At 45.3% G+C, this 22,109-nt stretch overlaps 1 protein-coding gene across 1 annotated transcript in view; it reads left to right on the plus strand.

Annotated features, from left to right (window-relative positions):
• sycp2 (synaptonemal complex protein 2) overlaps window positions 1-22,109 on the plus strand; it is a 1,164,109-nt gene that overhangs the window by 355,950 nt on the left and 786,050 nt on the right. Inside the window, exon 15 of the mRNA XM_070894856.1 lies at window positions 16,393-16,467. Coding sequence (XP_070750957.1) covers window positions 16,393-16,467 — 75 coding nt within the window. The remainder of the gene's footprint in view (window positions 1-16,392; window positions 16,468-22,109) is intronic.

Genomic DNA, 22,109 nt, shown 5'->3' on the forward strand with positions numbered 1-22,109 from the left:
TGTCCAGCCCCATGGATATAGGAACGCCATTTAATTTGACTTTTATCATCATGACAGGACTTTTTGTAGAGAGGGTGTGCACCCCGCATACTGCCTCTCTAGCTTGTCCTTTGTGATCCACGTTGGATCGGGACTCTTCTGTCGACTCCACTGCCACGTGGTGAGTCGCAGTACATTTGCACATTCGCTGGAGATGGCCCCTTGTTCTGCAGTTTTTGCACGCATAGTCTTTAAATCGACATTGATGGGCTCCATGATTACCCCCTCAATGTCAGCATTGTGTTAATGATTTCGCATTCACACCTCTTGGCAGCCTAGCAGCAGCAGGCATGCCAGGTCTGCTCTGTACAGTTCTTATTAGTTCAACAGTTCTGTTTGCAATCAGTGTTATTTTACGTACAGTACTTGCCAGTGAGCTCCGATTCTGGAAGGAAATCATCTGTATGGTATCACGAATTAGTTCAGTCAGCTCATCGTATGTCTTATCCTTGTCCTTCGTGGGTGCCAGCAAGTCCCTGACGAGGCGGTAGACCTCGGGCCCACAACTGGTCAGCAGTATAGGCTTGCGCTTCTCTGCCAATGTGTCGGTCTCCCCTGCCAAGTCATTTGCCACAAAATATTGCTTGAGCCTTTCCATGAAGGCATCCCAATCATCACCCTCTGCGAAGTCTTTTAGTGTGCCAAAGGTAGCCATAATCGCGTGAAAGTCCGTATTCTCGTCGCCAGTTATTATGTCTGCAGTTACCATCGAACAACTCCACGAGGCCTTGTACTATTAGTAAGAGCTATGTGACTTCAGTCCATTTAATATGACTGTAAAGTGAGGGACAGCATGGCTGGCTGCCTTTTATATACCCTGAACACCAGGGCAGGAAACCCCTGGGCCTCCAACAGCAGCGCCCTCAGGTGGTACATCGTACAAAGTTACATAGTGAATACAAAGAGTTTGCATACATGACAGCGAGGACAATGATCACAACCCTGGCAGGTGCAAGCCGTGCATCTTGTACAGGGCCCTCCTGCCCCAGAACTGGTCCCAATGCTCCAATAATGTGAAGCCTTCCCTCCTGCATCATTTCTCCAGCCACACACAAACCTGCTTTATCTTGCTGTTCCTGCAGTATTTGTGAAGCGAGATACAGAGTTAATGTTCCAGCTCGATGACCATTCATCAACATTTTAGAATAATCCCCATAGATTAGACACTTGCAAACGTAATACCCTATACCGCTATTCAAGAAAGGAGGGAGAGAGAAAACAGTGAGCTCATCATCATCATAGGTAGTCCCTCGGAATCTAGGAAGACTTGCTTCCACTCTTAGCATGAGTTCTTAGGTCGCTGAACAGTCCAATACAAGAACCACAGTCTCTGTCACAGGTGGGACAGATAGTCGTTGGGGGAAGGGGTGGGTGGGACTGGTTTGCCGCACGTTCTTTCCGTTGCCTGCACTTGATTTCTGCATGCTCTCGGCGATGAGACTCGAGGTGCTCAGCGCCCTCCCAGATGCTCTTCCTCCACTGAGGGCGGTCTTGGGCCAAGGTCTCCCAGGTGTCAGTGGGGATGTTGCACTTTATCAGGGAGGCTTTAAGGGTGTCCTTGTAACGTTTCCTCTGCCCACCTTTGGCTCGTTTGCCATGAAGGAGTTCCGAGTAGAGCGCTTGCTTTGGGAGTCTCGTGCCTGGCATGCGAACTAAGTGGCCTGCCCAGCGGAGCTGATCAAGTGTGGTCAGTGCTTCAATGCTCAGGATGTTGGGATGTTGGTCTAGTTGAGGATGCTAACGTTGGTGCGTCTGTCCTCCCAGGGATTTGTAGGATCTTGCGGAGACATCGTTGGTGGTATTTCTCCAGCGACTTGAGGTGTCTACTGTACATGGTCCATGTTTCTGAGCCATATAGGAAGGCAGCTATTACTACAGCCCTGTAGACCATTAGCTTGATGACAGTGACTATAGGCCAGTTAGCCTGTCATCAGTAGTAGGGATTTTATTATTAGCGACATGATAACAAGGCACTCAGAAAATCAGAATATGCTTGGGCAGAATCAGCACCATTTTATGAAAGGAAAATTGTGTTTGGCAAATTTGTTAGAGTGTTTTGAGGTTTTAACTAGCAGGGTAGATAAGGGGAATCAGTGGATGTAGTGTATTTGGATTTTCAGAACACATTCAATATGGTGCCACATATTACACAAGATTAGGGCTCATGGGATTGGGGGTAATATATTCGCATGGATTGAGGATTGGTTAACAAACAGCAAACAGAGTAGGAATAAACATATCAGTTTAAGGTTGGCAGGTTGTAACTTGTGTGGTACCACAATCATTGATTAGGCCTCAGCTATTTGCAATCTATATCAATGACTTAGATGAGGTGACTGAGCGTAATGTATCCAAGTTTGCTGATGATACCCTGAAGTGAGTTTCCAGCCTCATATCCACGGCATAACTAAAACCGCTTTTTTCCACCTCCAAAAAAATTGCCCGTCTTCACCCCTGCCTCAGCTCTTCTGCTGCTGAAACCCTCATCACTGCCTTTGTTACCTCTAGACTTGACTACTCCAACTCACTCCTGGCCGGCCTCCCACATTCCACACTACATAAACTTGAGGTCATCCAAAACTCAGCATCCTGTGTACTAACCCACACCAAGTCAAGATCACTCATCACCCCTGTGCTTTGACCTACATTGGCTCCCGGTTAAACAACGCCTCGATTCCAAAATTCTCATCCTTGTTTACAAATCACTCCATGGCCTTGTCCCTCCCTATCTCTGTAATCTTTTTCAGCCTCACAATCCCACGAAATGTCTGCACTCCTCAAATTCTGCCCTCTTGAACGTCCCTCATTATAACTGCTCAACCATCGGTGGCTGTGCCTTCAGCTGTTTGAGCCCTAAGCTCTGGAACTCTCTCCCTAAACCCCTCTGCCTGTCTTCCTCCTTTAAGACGCTCCTTAAAACCTACCTCTTTAATCAAACTTTCGGTAATCTTCCTTAATTTCTTCTTTTGTGGCTCGGTGTCAAATTTATCTGTTTTGTCTTATAACACAGCTGTTGAAGTGCCTTTAAGATGGTATATAAATAAATGTTATTATTATTATTATACACAGCTAGATCGAAAAGTAAGTTGCAAGGAGGTTGCAAAAGGGTATAGACAGGCTATTTGAGTGGGCAAGAATATGGCAGCTGGAATATAATGTCGGGAATTGTGAAGTTAACTACTTTGGTAGGAAAAATAGAAATGCAGAATATTTTCAAAAGGTGAGGGACTAGTAAATGTTGGTATTCAGAGGGACCTGGGTGTCCTTGTACACGGATGACAGAAAGTTAACATACTCGCACAGCAAGTAATTACGAAAGCAAATGGTATGTTAGCCTTTATTACAGTAAGAGCAAGATCCTACAAATCCCCTGGGAGGATAGACGCACCAACATTAGTGTCCTCGATCAGGCCAACAGCCCCAGCATTGAAGCACTGACCACACTTGATCAGCTCCGCTGGGCAGGCCACATTGTCCGCATGCCAGACACGAAACTCCCAAAGCAAGCGCGCTACTCGGAACTCCTACACGGCAAACGAGCCAAAGGTGGGCAGAGGAAATGTTACAAGGACACCCTCAAAGCCTCCCTGATAAAGTGCAACATCCCCACTGACACCTGGGAGTCCCTGGCCAAAGACCGCCCTAAGTGGAGGAAGTGTATCCGGGAGGGCGTTGAGCACTTTGATTTCATTGCCAAGAGCATGCAGAAATCAAGCGCAGGCAGCGGAAGGAGTGTGTGGCAAACCAGTCCCACCCTCCCTTATCCTCAACGACTATCTGTCCCACCTGTGACAGGGATTGTGGTTCTCGTATTGGACTGTTCAGTCCCACCTAAAGACAAAACGAGTGGAAGCAAATCTTCCTCGATTCCTAGGGACTGCCTATGATGAAGAGCATAAGAATTAGGAGCAGGAGTAGGCATTTCGGCCCCTCGAGCCTGCTCCGCCATTCAATAAGATCATGGCTGATCTTCTACCTCAATTCAACTTTCCTGTACTATCCCCATATTCACTGATACTGTTAATATTCAAAAATCTATTGATCTCTGTCTTCAATATACTCATTGGCTGAGCATTCACAGCCCTCTGGGGCAGAGAATTCCAAAGATTCACCATACTTTGAGTGAAGACATTTCTCATCTCAGTCCTAAATCATCGACCCCCTTATTGTGAGACTGTGACCACTGGTTCTAGACCCCCACCCCAGCTAGGGAAAACATCCTCCCTGTAAGAATTTTTATGTTTCAATGAGATCACCTCACATTCTTCTAAACTCTAGAGAATATAGGCTTAGTCTACTCAATCTCACCTCATAAGACAATCCCCCCATCGCAGGAATCAGTCTGGTGAACCTTCGTTGCACTCCCTCTATGGCAAGTATGGTAAGGAGACCAAAACTGTACACAATACTCACCAGGGCCCTATATAATTGCAGTAAGACATCTTGGGGCCAAAATTCAGGTGCGCAAAATAGCTGGCGCACCTATGATTTTTTTTTAGTGGCACTTACTGCTGGGTTCCTGACACGGTTGGAAGAGCCATCTTCAGGACTTTGAAATTTTGTATACGTCCCAGAGGAAATGAGTCATAATGGGGGCGGGCAATAAACTGAAAGCCAGGCTGAGTGGCTGAAAATAAGTCGGACAGAGACTCTGCTGCTGTCTGTCAATGTGGTGACGTCACAACGCTTGCGCGTCACCACGCTCTCTCCCCTCCGTTAAAGGGGAGAGATTCTGTCGTTTTTAACCTTCGGCCACTGTGCCACCAGTGAGGGTTTCGACTGGGCCAGCGGCCTGGCACTTGGGGTGCCAGGCTGCCTGTTGGCGATCCAGCCAATCCCGAGAAATCGGCCAGCAAGAATTCTTTAGGTGGCGGCAGTGGCAGTGTGCTCTCCCCTTTAAGGGCTGCCGCACTGTCGAGCCACACTCACTCTTGAGAGGGTGCACCGACAGAAAAACCTGTCGGCACCGCGCGGTGGGGGATCGACGAGTTCAACTGAATATCGATTGGTAAGTTTTTAATTTATTTAAAAACGGCAGTGCACTTACTGATGACTTGCTTTCGGCGGTCATAAGAATCGGGTGGTATGGAATCCAGGCTGAAAAATCCCCGACCTGAATTTCAGTCGGGTCAGCCAGTTGACACCAAAGCGGCAGCCATTCGATTTTGACGAATGGCCGTCGCAAACGGACAGTAACGGGTCTCTGTGAGACTCTGAATTTCAGCCCCCTTTACTCTTATACTCAAATCCTCCTGTAATAAAGGCCAGCATACCATTTGCTTTCTTAATTGCTTGCTGTACCTGCATGTTAACTTTCAGTGATTCGTGTACAAGGACACCCAGATCCCTCGGAACACCAACATTTCCCAATCTCTTACCTTTCCTACCAAAGTGGACAACCACACATCTCTCCATACTACACTCCATTTGCCACGCTCCTGCCCACCCACACAGCCTGTTTACGTCCCCCTGAAGTCTCCCCACACCCTCTCCAGAACCTACAATTCCACCCAGCCTTGCATCATCAGCAAACCCAGACACACTATGTTTGGTCCCCTCATCCAAATCACCGATGTCGACTGAATAGCTGAGGCCCAAGCACTGACCTTCGTGGTACCCCACCACTTACAGTCTGCCAACCTGAAAATGACACATTTGTTCTTACTCTCTGAGTAGTGTATAAGACTAAAGATGTCTTACTACAATTATATAGGGTCTTGGTGTAACGCCACCTGGAGCACTGTGTACATTTTTGGTCTCCTTACCTAAGGAAGGATATACTTGCATTGGAGGGAGTGCAATGGTTCACCAGACTGATTCCTGGGATGGGGGATTGTCCTATGAGGAGAGATTTAGTAGAATGGACCTATACTCTACAGAATTTAGAAAAATGAAAGGTGATCTCATAGAAATGTATAAAATTCTTAAGGTGCTTGACAAGGTAAATTGTGAGAGGATGTTTCCCCTGGCTGAGGAGTCTAGAAGTAGGGATCATTGTCTCAAATTAAGGGGTTGGCCATTTAGAGGAGGAGCAATGTCTTCACTCAAAGGGTTGTGAATCTTCAGAATTCTCTACCCTAGAGGACTGTGGCTGCCCATTTGATGAGTATATTCAAGACTGAGATCGATATATTTGTGGACACTAATGGATTCTCGGGATTATGGGGATAGTGCGGGAAGGGGGAGTTGAGGTAATAGATCTGCCATGATCTTATTGAATGGCAGAGCAGGCTTGAAGGGCCGAATGGCCTGCTCCTGCTCCTAATTGTTATGATCTTATGTAATTTGGGGCTAGAACCTCCACTTTTTTTGCCTGCTTAATGCCCATTCTGCTGCTGAAATGACGTATAGCGCCCATTTTGGCACAAAATGGAAACTGGCGGGCACTTTTCGGAAACTTATTGCCGAGCGTTACTTTCTCCATGTGAAAGTAACGGCGAGAAAAAATATTACTGCCCGCCCACTTTTTTTGGGCGGAATCAGCAGGATGGGCGAATTCAATGCCCATAATATCGGCCAGCGTTACTTTCCGCATGGAATTAACGCCGAGATTCAGTATTAACACCCGGCGACTGTTTTTTGTTGTAAAGAACATATTTACCCAAACTAGCGGCCATGGAGATCACCCATCATCAATTTCACCACCTCACATACATTTCGTCCACAATATCGCTCGCTCAAAAAAACGGCCACAAAAAGTAGAACTAACCAGAACGAATCACAACTTTATGGACGCCATGTTGCAGATCACATGTCGTGTCCATTAAAAGGCTGCTGTGCTTCAACCTCGGCAGAATTCGGATGTACTCTGCAGGTCGTTGGAGTTGATGTGAACATCTCCAAAAACATCGTGACTACACTGTGACCGATTGGAATTGAAGATGTGTGTTCGTCGAGACATTCCTTGTTTGTGTACAATTGGTGGAAAACAGAGAACAATTGCAATGTGGCCTGTCCTTTCTCACCCTCTCTTGGTGACCAATTACATGCAGCAGACATTACACCAGTACAAGGAGAAGCATTCTTACCTCGACTTGCCCGACATCACCTGCCTGGAGACTGCGCTTCCACAAAGACGTTATCACTAAGGTATGCCAGCTGATAAGGGAAGATCTGCAGCCTGCCAGCATCATCAGTACTGCACTGTCCGTCGAGGTCAAAGTCACTGCGGCGCTGTCGTTCTATGCCTCGGGTTCTTTTCAGGCCATAGCTGGCAACATTTGCGGACTTTCTCAGCATGCCACACATCGCTGCTTTAGACAAGTCACTGAAGCCCTGAACGCACGCAGGAAGGACTTGATCAGCTTCCCTATGACCAGGGAGGCACAGAGTGAGAGGGTTCTAGGATTCTCTAGAATTGTAAACTTCCCCATGGTGCAGGGAGCAATAGACTGTACGTACATCGCGATACGGGCACCTTTTCAGGATGCTAAGATTTTCAGGAACCGCAAGGGATTCCACTCCCTGAATATCCAGCTGGTTGTCGACCACCAGCAAAATATACTGGCTGTGAATGCTCAATTTCCGGGCAGCATCCAGGGTGCGCAAATCCTGCGTGAGAGCACTGTATCTAACTTGTTTAACGATGAGCCACAAGGTCAATGCTGGATGCTTGAGGACAAAGGGTATGACCTCGCCACATGGCTGATGATCCCCCTGCGTGATACCCACACCGAGGTCAAGAAGCGATACAATGAGAGCCACAGAGCAACTCGCAATATCGTTGAGAAAACCATTGGAGTGCTGAAGTAGCACTTCAGATGCCTGGACCACTCAGGAGGCGAGCTCCAATACCACCCTAAGCAGGTAGCTCAATTCGTGGTGGTCTGCTCCATGCTACACAACTTGGCTATCAGGAGGGGACAAGAATTGCCTGATGAGCCTGACAGTCCACCTCACCAGAGAGAGGAAGAGGAGGATGAGGAGGCGGACGCTGACATCGGCCCACACACTCAGGCTGACGCTGAAGCCATGCCCCCGCCCCCCTGTAGACCGCATGAAAGGGCGCATGATGGCATGATAGCTGCAAGATCCTTATGTCAGGAGCTCATCAATGATCGCTTTGCCTGAAAGAACGTTGGTGTTATTTTCAAGGCTGACACACTGCTGGGTGTGCAGGTCATACATCAATGGTGGGCATCACCTTGGTAACAGTTAAAGTTTAAGTTGATTGAAGTTAAGTGTGATTATACCCTTTGATGTTAAGGAACCACCAGCGTGTAATGGTGCAGCTATCAAAGCCAATGTGCTGCAAGGTTTTGTTAAATAAAAACATTTAAACTGAACATTAGTCTGAAATCATCAGTATTTCTGTACAAACCAACCCTTCCCCACCCTCCCCCCCCCACCCCCGCTTCTCCTCCCCACCTCCACCCCTTCCCCATATCCTCCTGACTCCAAGTCATCTGGCCGAGGAGGTCCTCAGGCGATGCTTCATTGTGTGGGGGGGAGGTTGACAGCTGAAGCGTTGCTTGAATGGATACCGGAGAGGACGGTCCCGAGGTGGGAGTGTATTCCAAGCCACAAGCAAGATGCTGCTGCTCGCTCTCGTGTGCATCACCTTGGGGTGCAGTGCGGTGCTCCGGAACCACTGGGAGCCATCTGCACCAGTGTTCCTGGCTACCAGCTCCAGGGCTTCCACCATCCCTTCCATGTTTTTTCTTATTTGTTGGACAAAAACTCGGTGCCAACTATGTTCTTGGTGCTTAGTGGGCTTTTTGCTGCTGGTGAATCTCCGTTGTTCCTCCCACAACAGCCAAACAAGCACACACCACAGCCACACACGCTTTCAGTGCCTCTGAGCTCCCCCTCTCTCTGTCTCTTCTGTGCATGTCATGGTGACCCTTGACCTCCAGAATCGCGGGAATGGAGCATTGCCATGCCGTTGCTAAGGACGGTCACACTTTACGGCAGAAGGTCAGAAAAATTTAACGCTACCGCCCATTTAAAACTGAGATGAGGAGAAATTTCTTCGCTGAGGGATGTAAATCTATGGAATTCCCTGCCCCAGAGAGCTGTGGAGGCTTGGTCATTGAATATATTTAAGGTGCAGATAGACAGATTTTTGAGTGATAAGGGAGTAAAGGGTTATGGGGAGCGGGCAGGGAAGTGGAGCTGAGTCCATGATCAGATCAGCCATGATCTTATTGAATGGCGGAGCAGGATCGAGGGGCCAAATGTCCTACTCCTGCTCCTATTTATTATGTTCTTATGCTTTTGCTAATGTCCCGCTACTGCTTCCTTAATAATGGGCTCCAGCATTTTCCCAACGACAGATGTTAGGCTAACTGGTCTATAGCTTCCTTCTTTTTGTCTGCCTCCTTTTTTAAATAGGGGCGTTACATTTGCGGTTTTCCAATCTGCTGGGACCACCCCAGAATCCAGGGAATTTTGGTAGATTACAACCAATGCATCCACTATCTCCGCAGCCACTTCTTTTAAGACCCTAGGATGTAAAGCATCAGATCCAGGGGACTTATCTGCCTTTAGTTCCATTATTTTACTGAGTACTACTTCTTTAGTGATTTGTATCCTCCCTCCCTATAGCCCCTTGATTATCCACTATTGGAATGTTTTTAGTGTCTTCTACCATAAAGACCGATACAAAATATTTGTTCAACGTCTGCCATTTCCCTGTTCTCCATTTTAAATTCCCCAGTCTTATCCTCTATTGGACCAATATTTACTTTAGCCACTCTTTTCCTTTTTATGTACCTGTAGAAACTCTTACTATCTGTTTTTATACTCCGTACTAGTTTACTTTCATAATCATCTTCCCTTGCATAGGAACATCATCACCTGCAAGGTCCCCCTCTAAGTCACACACCATCCTGACTTGCAAATATATTACCGTTCCTTCATCGTCGCTGGGTCAAAATCCTGGAACTCCCTAACACACTGGGAGCTCCTTCACCAAACAGACCGTCTCAAGGGCAAATAGGGATGGGCAGTAAATGCTGGCCTTGCCGGTGACACCCATAAGATCCCCTTGTTCCTCTACACTTCTCAGTGTCCTACCATTTAATGTGTATTCCCTTGCCTAGTTTGCCCTCCCCAGATGCAATACCTCATACTTCTCCAGATTAAATTCCATTTGCCACGGTTCTGCCCACCTGACCAGGTCATTGATATCTTCCTGCAGTCTACAGCTTTCTTCATTATCAACCACACAGCTGATTTTAGTATCATCTGCAAACTTCTTAATCATACCCTCTACATTCAAGTCTAAATCATTGATATATACCACAAAAAAGCAACAGAGCTGATACTGAGCCCTGCAGAGCCCCATTGGAAACAGCCTTCCAGTCACAAAAGCACCCATGAACCATTATCCTCTGCTTCCTGCCTATGAGCCTATTTTGGATCCAACTTGCCACTTTGCCTTGGATCTCATGGGCTTTTACCTTTGTGATCAGTCTGCCATTTGGGACCTTATCAAAAGCCTTTCTAAAATCCATAGACACTACATCAAATGCGCTACTCTCATCGACCCTCCTTGTTACCTCCTCGAAAAATTCAGACAAGTTAGTCAGACACAACCTTCCCTTAACCCGGCCTGGCCCGGAAATCGGTGCAGTCCCGGCCTACAAGACCATTAGCAGACCGGGGCCATTGGAGGGAGCAGCGTGCGGCGGTATACCACTGCAGGGAGCAGCGCGTGCTGCTGCAGGAGGGCGACGGCTGCGAAGTCAGGTCGCTGATACAAGTGCGGGCAGGCACAGCAGGAGGGGTGAAAGAGCGGCAAGAGTCCGTAGAGGGAAGTGACCGGGGCCCAGGGGAGGCAAGAGTTTGGGGCTCAGAAGAGACGAGGGCCCAGGGGCAGCACGGGCCAGCCCACACTGCGATATGTGTGTGCGCTAGGTCCGTGCAGCAGAGCTGGTCTTCAATCATCCTAGCTCTGTCAAGCCCGTGTGGTGGCTGGTGTGCAACGGTCACCACACGTTAAAAAAATCCATGCACAGGCATCTTCCACCCTTCAAGATGTAGTTCGGGATCTGGAATATTCGGTCCTTTGGTGTGGAAGCAAGTCATCCTCGCTTCGAGGGACTGCCTATGATGATGATGATGATCCCTTTACAAATCCATGCTGACTGTCCTTGATTTATCCGTGTCTTTCTAAATGAAGATTTATTCTGTCCCTCAGAAATTTTTCCAATTGTCCTACCACTGAGGTTAGGCAGACTGGCCTGTAATTACTCGGTCTATCCCTTTCTCTCTTTATAAACAAAAATAACACATCAGCAATCGTCTGGCACCACACCTGAAGCCAGAGGGGATTGGAAAATGATCATCAGAGCCTCTGCTATTTCCTCTTTTGCTTCTCTTAACAGCCTGGGATACATTTCAGCCGAGCCTGGGGATTTATCCACTTTCAAAGCTGCTAAACCCCTTAGTCCTTCCTCTCATTATATTTATTTCATTTAATATTTCATACTCCTCCCTGATTACAATGTCTGCATTGCCCCTTTCTTTTGTGAAAACAGATGCAAAGTATTAATTAAAAACCGTACCCACGTCTTCCGCCTCCACACACAGATTACCTAATGGGCCCAAATCTTTCTTTAGTTATCATCTCACTCTTAATGTATTTATAAAACATCTTTGGGTTTTCTTTGATTTTCTTTGCCAACATTTTTCATGCTCTCTCTTTGCTTTCCTAATTTCCTTTTTAATTCCACCCCTGCACTTTCTATACTCCTCTAGAGTTTCTATAGTATTGAGCCCTCGGTATCTGTCATAAGCCTCCCTTTTTTTCTTTATCCTACCCTGTATGTCCCTTGACATCCAGGGGGCTCTAGATTTGTGAGCCCCGCCCTTTTTCTTTAAGGGAACATACTTGCTCTCTACCCTCTGGATCTCCTTGAATGTCTCCCAATTTTATAAACATTCTATTAATGTCCAATTAATGTTTGATGTTCATTATTTCAATACCAGAACCCAAGGAACTTGGCATGAATCTTTCATCATGCAACTATCCACCGTACCAGCTCTTATGAATCATGCCATGTATTGGTTGATTGATGATCAGGGCTGTCCGTTACATGGCAGCCAGAGAAAGGAGGGCACAATTAATAGCCCAGTGCATTCATTAAAAAAAAGTCCATTCAGCAAAAAGTAGTCACTTTATACATCCTTGGGTAATTAGGAAAATAAATGTGGAAAATTCCTCTCTGACCCCTATGGGTGATCAAAATTAATCCAGGAGACCACATAGCCTGTAATATAAATCAGAGGCAATGTAGATAATGATTTTCTCCCTCACCAAGTCCAGCTCTCTTGAATGTATACAGTGAATCCACTGCATCAACTGACAGCCTGTACCACAGATATTTTTTTTCATTTGTTCCGGGATGCGGGCGTCGTCAGCAAGGCCAGCATTTATTCCCCATCCTTAATTGCCCTTCAGAAGGTGAGACATCTTCTTGAACCGCTGCAGTCCGTGTGGTACTGGTACTCCCACTGTGCTGTTAGGGAAAGAGTTTTGGGATTTTGACCAGCGATACTGAATGGCGATATATTTGAAAGTTAGGATAGTGTGTGACTTGTAGGGGACCTTGGAGGTGATGGTGTTCCCCTGTGCTTGCTGCACTTGTCTTTCTAGGTAGTAGAGGTTTATTATTCTGAGAAAAGAAGAACTGCCGAACATCCAACCTAGTTCTTCCTTTACGCACCTTATAAGTGTGACTTGTGTCATCCCTAACTTATCCAATTGAAATAATTTTATCTCATAACAAATAATCTAATCCCTTCATTATTTTATAAACCTTGATCAAATTGCCTCTGAGTCCAGGCTTTTTTAAAGTCTATGGACCCAGCTTTTTAAACCTTTCTGGGTAGCTAAAATGGTTTAAACTGGGATTGGATCCTCTGCATCTTCCCGAAGCCTCAATATCCCCCACTCTGTTCTAAATGAGGCTTAACCAAGGTCTCGTACAAAGACAAAATGGTATGTTTTGTAGTGAACTGCCCTGTGAATACAACCTTGATCCCCATTTGCTTTAGGTATAGCTTCATGGTATCAGTTCTGAACCTTAAGAGAGTGATGCACTGCAACATCCAGATCTTTTTCTTTCATTACTAGCTACAATTCTGTTCCCTGTATGATGTAAGTACAGTTAGCATAAGACCTGCTTTCTCACATGACTCTACTCTTTTCTAAGTTAACATAATTTGCCAAGCTCAGGCCCATTCCCCCAACATGTTGAGATCTGCTTGTAGTGGTTTAGCTTCATCTACACCATAAAACTCACACATAGCTTTGTCGAGTCCGCAAACTTCCAGATCATTCTCCCAACACCTACATCTAGGTCATTCATAGTAAAGAGCAAAGGTTCTAACAGCGACTGCGGTGGGACATCACTGATAACGGGCCTCCTACAGATCCAGACCCATTGACTACCACTTTATGCCTATGGACATTCAGACAATTCACAATCCACCTCAGAATATTACTGATAATTCCATAAGATTTTATCTTGTAGAGTAGCCTCTTGTGAGGTACCCTATCAAAGGCTTTCTGAAAGTCCAGGAGTACAATGGCCTAGAAATTGGGCCGCAAACATATTTCTGCTCACGGAGTGGGGTGGGGGGAGTGGAGCACAGTTAATGCCTCCCCTGTGCCTGAATGGTGAGGCCCAAGGCTCTCCAGATATTGGGCCTCAATTAAGTGTTGCCGGAGAATTGGGAACAGATTGCCAGTGAGGAGTCCTAAGCGATTCGCAGGTAAGTATTGTTGGGGATAGAGGCCAGGATCGGGGGGCGGAGGGGGCGGACAACGGGGTCCTTTAATGTGGGGACAGGAAAAGCACTCATTAAATTGGCAAATGAAGTTCAACATAGATGAATGTGAGGTATTACATTTTAGTAGGAAGAATAGGGAGGTCACGTATTACTTGGAGGGTGTGAGTCTGGGTGGGGCAGAGGAGCACAAATACACAAATCACTCAAATATGCGACACAGGTTAGCAAGGCAAGGCAAACTAAAAAATGCAAACTAACCACTAGGGGTTATTCTTGAGGTATAGAATTGAAAAGTAGGAAGGTTATGCTAAACCTGTGTTGAACCTTGGTTAGACTACACTTAGAATACTCCGTACAGTTCTGGTCACCATATTATCAAACGGATGTCGAGCCACTGGAGAGGGTGCAGAGAAGATTTACAAGGATGATACCAGAACTGCGAGGTTATACCTATCGGGAAAGGATGAACAGGCCGGGTCTGTTTTCTCTTGAAAAAAGAAGGCTGAGGGGTGTCCTAATAGAGGTCTTTAAAATTATGAAAGGTTTTGCTAGAGAGAGAATGTTTCCATGGGAAGAGTATAACTAGAGGCCATCAATATAAGCACCAAGAAATCCAATAGGGAATTCAGAGGAAACTTCTTTACCCAGAGAGTGGTGAGAATGTGGAACTCGCTACCACGGAGTGGTTGAAGTGAATAGTACAGATGCATTTAAGAGGAGGCTGGATAAACATATGAGGGAGAAGGGAATAGAGGGCTATGCTGATAGATTTAGATGAGAAAAGACGGGAGGAGGCTCGAGTGGAGCATAAATGCCGGCATGGACTGATTGGTCCGAATGGCCTGTTTCTGTGCCGTATATCCTACGTAATCCTCTAAACACGTCATCAAATGACTTTACCAGATACGTTTCCTCTAATTGGCTGGGAAACGCGCTGGGCGGGCTTAACAAGCCCAATCGTGGGAAATTCATTTTAGAAGCCCGGATGGAGACAGCAGCGGGGTGGGGACCCGCCCCTGACATCGCCCACCTGGACCCGCTGAGGTTAGTAAAATTGTGGCCCAAGACTCAGTGATCCTTGCTGTATCTGGTTCATCGCAATGTATTATTGCCTCCAGTTCCACTGTTTTATTACGGACACTGTGTGCATTGCTGTACAGACTGTTTAACTCATTTTTAGTATTAGTTCGTCTCACTTCATTTTTAACCATCTTTTTACACTCCTGTTCTATTACTCTTTATTCCCTGTCCATTATGTTCTCCCTTAGTTTAGTCTGGCCTGTACTCTTTCCCGTTTCATTTATATTTAAGCTTGTTTCATTTCTTGTAGATCCCTCCCCTCATCTTACTAGTTTAAAGCTTTTGCTACCTCCTTATTTGCCCTTTCCGCTAGCACATTGGTCCCATTCCGATTCAGATGGAGCACGTCCCATCGGTACAGCTTCTTCCTATATCTAAATGATGGCATTGAGATTCCAGCATAATAAAATTACACTCCCACTTGTCCTGTATTTGTCAAAACCAAAACAGGAAATGCATGCCAAATGAACAGAGATCTGCTGTTAGGAATCTCTGCTCCTCTTGCCAATTGGTTATGCCCACATTTGCCCCTGTTTGAGCATAACAAGAAGGGAATTCTAGGTTAGTTTATTTAGATTTCTGAAAGACTTTTGATAATACTGCAGGAAAGGCTCCTGCGCAAAGAGGAGATAGTGATATCAGGGTAAGTCGTGGGTCTGCATTAGTAACTGGCTAAAGAGAAGCAGCTTGCAATGGAGAAGTTATTGAATAGGATTCGCCGAGGATCTCATGCCCCTCGTACACAGAAATAACTTGCAATCACTGATTGGGGTGAGTGGAGGACAGTGAACCCAGAACAGCAGCCAAGATGTTAAAGAGAGTATTTGGCAGAGTTTGTATCCAGGCTGATCAATGGCAAATGGAGTTAAATTCAAGGTATTGCCTGAAAGTAAAAGTAGAGAAATGTATACTGTGGGTCAGATGGAACTTACCAAGGAGAAAGTTGAAAGAAGCGTTGGGGTGTCAGTTGACTTGTTACTTAGCAGGTCCAAACAGTGTGAGACAACAGTAAACAGAGCAAACTGGGTTATATAAAAATCAATGTCAAGGGGTGTATATCTGGTGATTAATTTGCTTCTGCCAGTTCACTGCCAAGAGGTGAAAGTTACCATTTTCCGTTTGGTCTCAACCATCTTTCCTGACCACCTGTACCAGCCTCGGAACAAAACAATACTACCTGACATCTCTTCTAACTTTGCCTTTCACAATTGCAAGTTACAATCTATCCTCTGCAATGGAAAGATGGTAGGGGTAGTATTAGAAATGTCTGAAATCAAATGAGCTGATCGTTGCTTGAACCTATTTTGAGATTTATTGACTGAATCTGAATGTATGGTGTGGGTAGAAGTTTACTTTTCAAGTACCATATTACAATGATCTTGTTTCGCATCTTGAATATTTCTGATTTGGTACAATTTAAGAACTCTTTTTCAATGTAGAAATACAAATTAGCTAAGCTACAATCTACAGATGAATAGTGGGAATGTTAAATGATTGCTTTGGGAAACTCAGGATTTTTTTGTTGAATTCTAGGGATTACCAATGAAAGACAGGATTTCAGAAGTAAAAACAGCAGTCCATGTGATCTTTGATGGAACTAGTTCACAGGTCTGTATCTTACATGAGAGTCATTTTTCAGTTTAAGGGTAATATTAATTTGAAACATTTCCATTTTATATTTAAATAGGTTAGAAGACCAGTTTTGCTGAGGGGAGACATTGAGATCAGTAGCAGAGCTGTGTGCAGGAACTGCACTTATTGGGGAGCAGTGCAAGAACACACCCATTTGCTGGTTTCTATGATTATGAACTGATTGCTTAGTAATCCCAGAAAGTGACAGTTCCAGTACAGGCCTTGAATACCTGTTACCTTCACTGATTGCTCTGCCCACGTTTACCTGTGATTGAGATTAAATCACTTTTCAGTTTCTGCTTGTTTTCCCCACACTAAATCAATGTTGTGCTTCGTTACCCAATGTCTGTATCAACATCTTGCTTTAGCATGACGCCTTGGTCGAAAGGCAGCAGGTGACAGATTGGGTTAGTGTGAGCAGGACTTGGTCGCAGTGTTGCGAAAAGTTTGATGATCTAACCAAGATAGGCAAGTGTATGGAAACTTAAGGTTTGCACCTAGTAACTGAGGAACGTTCGTAGTACCCTTGTCCTCATTACTAGGTGCCTTCCCATTACAAAGCATCTTCTCATCTGAGCCTCATCCCACACTCCTTTCTCCTTCACGTGCAGGCAAATGATATCTTGCTGATTTCCTTCCCATTAGACCTCCTGTGTACTCTACGTATCTTACAACACAATCCTGCCTGGCATTCACCATCGCACATTGACTTGCAGCATTCGTTGCCCACATAGTCATGTGACTGAAGGAAGACTTCTTTGGAATGCATAGACTGATGCAAATGGAGGTGAGCCAACAGTAACAAGTGAGCTTATCTCTTTTGAAGAGAGGGCTTTGGTGATCTGGGAATGGATGTCCCCTTCAAGAGGCTGGAGCTGGTAAAGCCAGGGGATATGTTTCCTTGCAGGATTTGTATAAAACGTGCTCCTTGATCTGCCAAGAGGCACTAACATAAACTGAGAACAATCTGCTGCAGCATATGGGCTGCTGGTAGTTCAGTCTAGCAGTGTTCTTTCCTAGCTGCTACTTTTTGATGTTTTTAGAATATAGCCCATGCACAACGGAAGGTCTCTTGCAGAAACAGTACTCAGACACCTCATTTGGCACACATCACTGAATCTTACAAATACAAACTGATATAGATCATAATGGAAGAATTGAGATAGTTGGGTTGATGGCAGTTCACTGGGCGCTGCACTAGCACAGATGAGCAGAAGCTGAGGGATTGGAAGAGCAGAATAGGATGCACCTTGCCAGAGGATGAGGTTGTTTATTCAATTACTGGTGAAGCCAGAGATCCGGCTATCTGCGGCCCAGCTTTCAAAAGAAGAATACTTACTGAGCATGAGACCTTAATAGAGTCTTTGAAGGAGTGCCTTCCATCTTCCAATATATGGTGGATGGGGTCCGACACCTGTGTGTGTAGGTTGGCGTCCTCGACCAGGCCAACATCCTCAGCATCGAAGCACTGACCACATTCGATCAGCTCCGCTGGGTAGGCCACATTGTCCGCATACCAGACACGAGACTCCCAAAGCAAGCGCTCTACTCTGAACTCCTTCATGGTAAACGAGCCAAAAGTGGGCAGAGGAAACGTTACAAGGACACCCTCAAAGCCTCCCTGATAAAGTGCAACATCCCCACCGACACCTGGGAGTCCCTGGCCAAAGACTGCCCTAAGTGGAGGAAGTGCATCTGAGAGGGCGCTGAGCACTTCGAGTCTCCTCGCTGAGAGCATGCAGAAACCAAGCGCAGGCAGTGGAAGGAGAGTGCGGCAAACCTGTCCCACCCTCCCTTACCCTCAACCACTATCTGTCCCACCTGTGACAGGATCTGTGACTCTCGTATTGGACTGTTCAGCCACCTGAGCCCTCATTTTAAGAGTGCAAGCAAGTCTTCCTCGATTCCGAAGGACTGCCTATGATGATGAGTATAGGGTGCTATTGCAAAGGATCCAAAGTAATCCACTTTGGAGTGACAAGCAGCTCCAGAGAAATCTTCAGCGGCATCCTTAATGCCAGAGGCCATTATGCTCAGAGTGAAGCCATCAAGTATTTGCACAGCAATGTTATAAGAACATACGAAATAGGAGCAGGAGTAGGCCATTTGGCCCCTCGAGCCTGCTCCGCCATTCAGTAAGATCTGATCAGGGACTCAGCTCCACTTCCCTGCCCGCTCTCCATAACCCTTTATTCCCTTATCGCTCAAAAATCTGTCTATCTCTGCCTTAAATATATTTAATGACCCAGCCTCCACAACTCTCTGGGGTAGAGAATTCCACAGATTTACAACCCTCTGAGAGAAGAAATTCCTCCTCATCTCAGTTTTAAATGGGCGGCCCCTTATTCTGAGACTAGTTTTAGTTTCCCCTATGTGGAAATATCCTCTCTGCATCCACCTTGTCGAGCACCCTCATTATCTTATATGTTTCGATAAGATCACCTCCCATTCTTCTGAACTCCAATCTACTCAACCTAACTTCATAAATCAACCCCCTCATCTCCAGAATAAACCTTGTGAACCTTCTCTGAACAGCCTCCAATGCAAGTATATCCTTCCTTAAATACGGAGACCAAAACTGGACGCAGTACTCCAGGTGTGGCCTCACCAATACCCTGTACGGTTGTAGCAGGATTTCTCTGTTTTTATCCTCTATCCCCCTTGCAATAAAGGCCAACATTCCATTTGCCTTCCTGATTACTTGCTGTACCTGCATACTAACTTTCTGTGTTTCATGCACAAGTACCCCCAGGTCCCTCTGTACTACAGCACTTTGCAATTTTTCTCCATTTAAATTATGATTTGCTTTTCTATTTTTTCTGCCAAAGTGGATAACGTCATATTTTCCCACATTATACTCTATCTGCCAAATGTTTGCCCACTCACTTAACCTGTCTATATCCCTTTTCTTGTGTCCTCCTCACAATTTCCTTTCCCACCCATCTTTGTATCATCAGCAAACTTGGCTACATTACACTCGGTCCCTTCGTCCAAGTTATTAATATAGATTGTACCGATCCCTGCGGCACCCCACTAATTACTGTTTGCCAACCGGAAAATGACCCATTTATCCCGACTCTCTGTTTTCTGTTAGTTAGCTAATCCTCTATCCGTGCTAATATATTACCCGAACCCTTGAGCTTTTATCTTGTGCAGGAACATTTTATGTGGCACCATATCGAATGCCTTCTGGAAATCCAAATACACCGCATCCCCTGGTTTCCCCTTATCCACCCTGCTCGTTACATCCTCAAAGAACTCCAGGAAATTTGTCAAACATGATTTCCCTTTCATAAAACCATGCTGACTCTGCTTGATTGAATCATGTTTTTCGAAAAGTCCTGCTACTGCTTCCTTAATAATGGACTCCAGCATTTTCCCAATGACAGATGTTAGGCTAACCGGTCTATAGTTTCCTGATTTCTGTCTGCCTCCTTCTTTAAATAGGGGTGTTATATTTGCAGTTTCCCAATCCGCTGGGACCTCCCCAGAATCCAGGGAAATTTGGTAGATTACAACCATTGCATCCACTATCTCCGCAGCCACTTCTTTTAAGACCCTAGGATGCAAGCCATCAGGTTCGGGGGACTTGTCCACCTTTAGTTCCATTATTTTACCAAGCATTACTTCTTTAGTGATAGTGATTGTATTAAGTTCCTCCCTCCCTATTGCCCTTTGATTATACACTATTGGGCTGTTTTTAGTGTCTTCTACCGTGAAGACTGATGCACAATATTGTTCAACATCTTTGCCATTTCCCTGTTCCCCAATATTAATTCCCCACTTTCATCCTCTAGGGGACCAACATTTACTTTAGCCACTCTTTTCTTTTTTATCTAATTGTAGAAACTCTTGCTAGCTGTTTTTATATTTCGTGCTAGCTTTCTTTCATAATCTGTCTTCCCCCTCTTTATTATTTTTTTTGTCGTTCTTTGCTGGCTTTCAAAAGTTTCCCAATCCTCTGGCCTCCCACTAGTCTTGGCCACTTTGTATGCCCTTGTTTTCAATTTGATACCATTCCTTATTTCCTTAGTTAGCCACGGATGGTTATCCCTTCTCTTACAGTCTTTCCTTCGCATTGGGATATATTTTTGTTGCGAGTTTTGAAATATCTCTTTAAATGTCTGTCACTGCTCATCAACCGTCCCACACTTTAATCTATTTTCCCAGTCCACTTTAGCCAACTCTGCCCGCATACCTTTGCAGTCTCCTTTATTTAAGCTTAGGACACTGATTTGAGATCCAACTTTCTCACCCTCCAACTGAATTTGAAATTCAACCATATTATGATCACTCATTCCTAGAGGATCCTTTGCTAGGAGACCGTTTATGAATCCTGTCTCATTACACAGTACCAGATCTAAGATAGCCTGCTCCCTGGTTGGTTCCGCAACGTACTGTTCAAGGAAACTATCCCGGATACACTCTATGAACTCTTCCTCAAGGCTACCCTGGCCAATTTTCTTTGTCCAGTCAATATAAAGGTTAAAATTGCCCATGATTATTACCGTTCCTTTTTTACAAGCCTCCATTATTTCTTGATTTATACTCCGTCCAACAGTGTAACTACTGTTAGGGGGCCTATAGACTATGCCCACCAGTGATTTTTTTTTCCCTTTATTATTCCTTAGCTCCATCCAAATGGATTCAACATTTTGATCTTCTGAGCCAATATCGTTTCTCACTAACGCACTGATCTCATCTTTTATTAACAGAGCTACTCCACCTCCTTTTCCTTTTTGTCTGTCCTTCCGAATTGTCAAATACCCTGAATATTTATTTCCCAACCTTGGTCACCTTGGAACAACGTTTCTGTAATGGCTATCAGATCATTACTCATTTGTATCTATTTGTGCCGTCAACTCATCTATTTTGTTATGAATGCTGCGTGAATTCAGATAAATAGCTTTTAACTTTGTTTTTTTTAACCATTTTTTCCTCCTTTGATACTTTTATACTTATACATTCTATCAGAAGTGTGTGTCACGTTCTGGTTTTCCTTTCCCCCAGTCCGAACCTGATCTATGGCCATCACCTTATTCTTTAACTTTTTAAAATTCCGCTCACCTGAACCCTCTCTTCCCCCCCCATCCCGCTGCGCCCCCCACTAATTAATTTGAAGCCTTCTCTGCAGCCCTAGTATTTCGATGAGTTATATTTTCTCCTTGGACTGGTTATCAAATCAGCTTGGTCGATTGGAGATGAATCATTGTTATGAATCGCAAATACATATATGTGATTGGTGCAATGGAACTGGTGGAGACCCGACCACAGCAGTCCTCCCCCACCTTCGAGAGCTTCACAGGATCCAGCAAACAGGCAGGCAGAGCCAGGCTGAAACTACATCAGTGGTAGTAACACAACCAGAAGCAGGTTCCTCAAGGGACCAGCCTGCCTCCTCAATCCCAAGTGTCTCTTGTGAAATTCAGCTGCCAGCCTTCACACATGTTCTTGCCACAGGGCCTCCATGGAGAAGAAGCACAGAAGCAAGGCGAGCACAGTATTCAAAAGAGGGGTGGTAACTGTTTTGTGTCCTTAACCTATGGAAACAACAGAAATGTTGCTTCAGAATGTCAGTGGTTTCTCTGTGATGAACCTTCTGGAGGCATGAAGATTGG

The sequence above is a fragment of the Pristiophorus japonicus genome, chromosome 12 (assembly GCF_044704955.1).
Source record: "Pristiophorus japonicus isolate sPriJap1 chromosome 12, sPriJap1.hap1, whole genome shotgun sequence".
Classification (NCBI taxonomy): Eukaryota; Metazoa; Chordata; class Chondrichthyes; family Pristiophoridae; genus Pristiophorus; species Pristiophorus japonicus.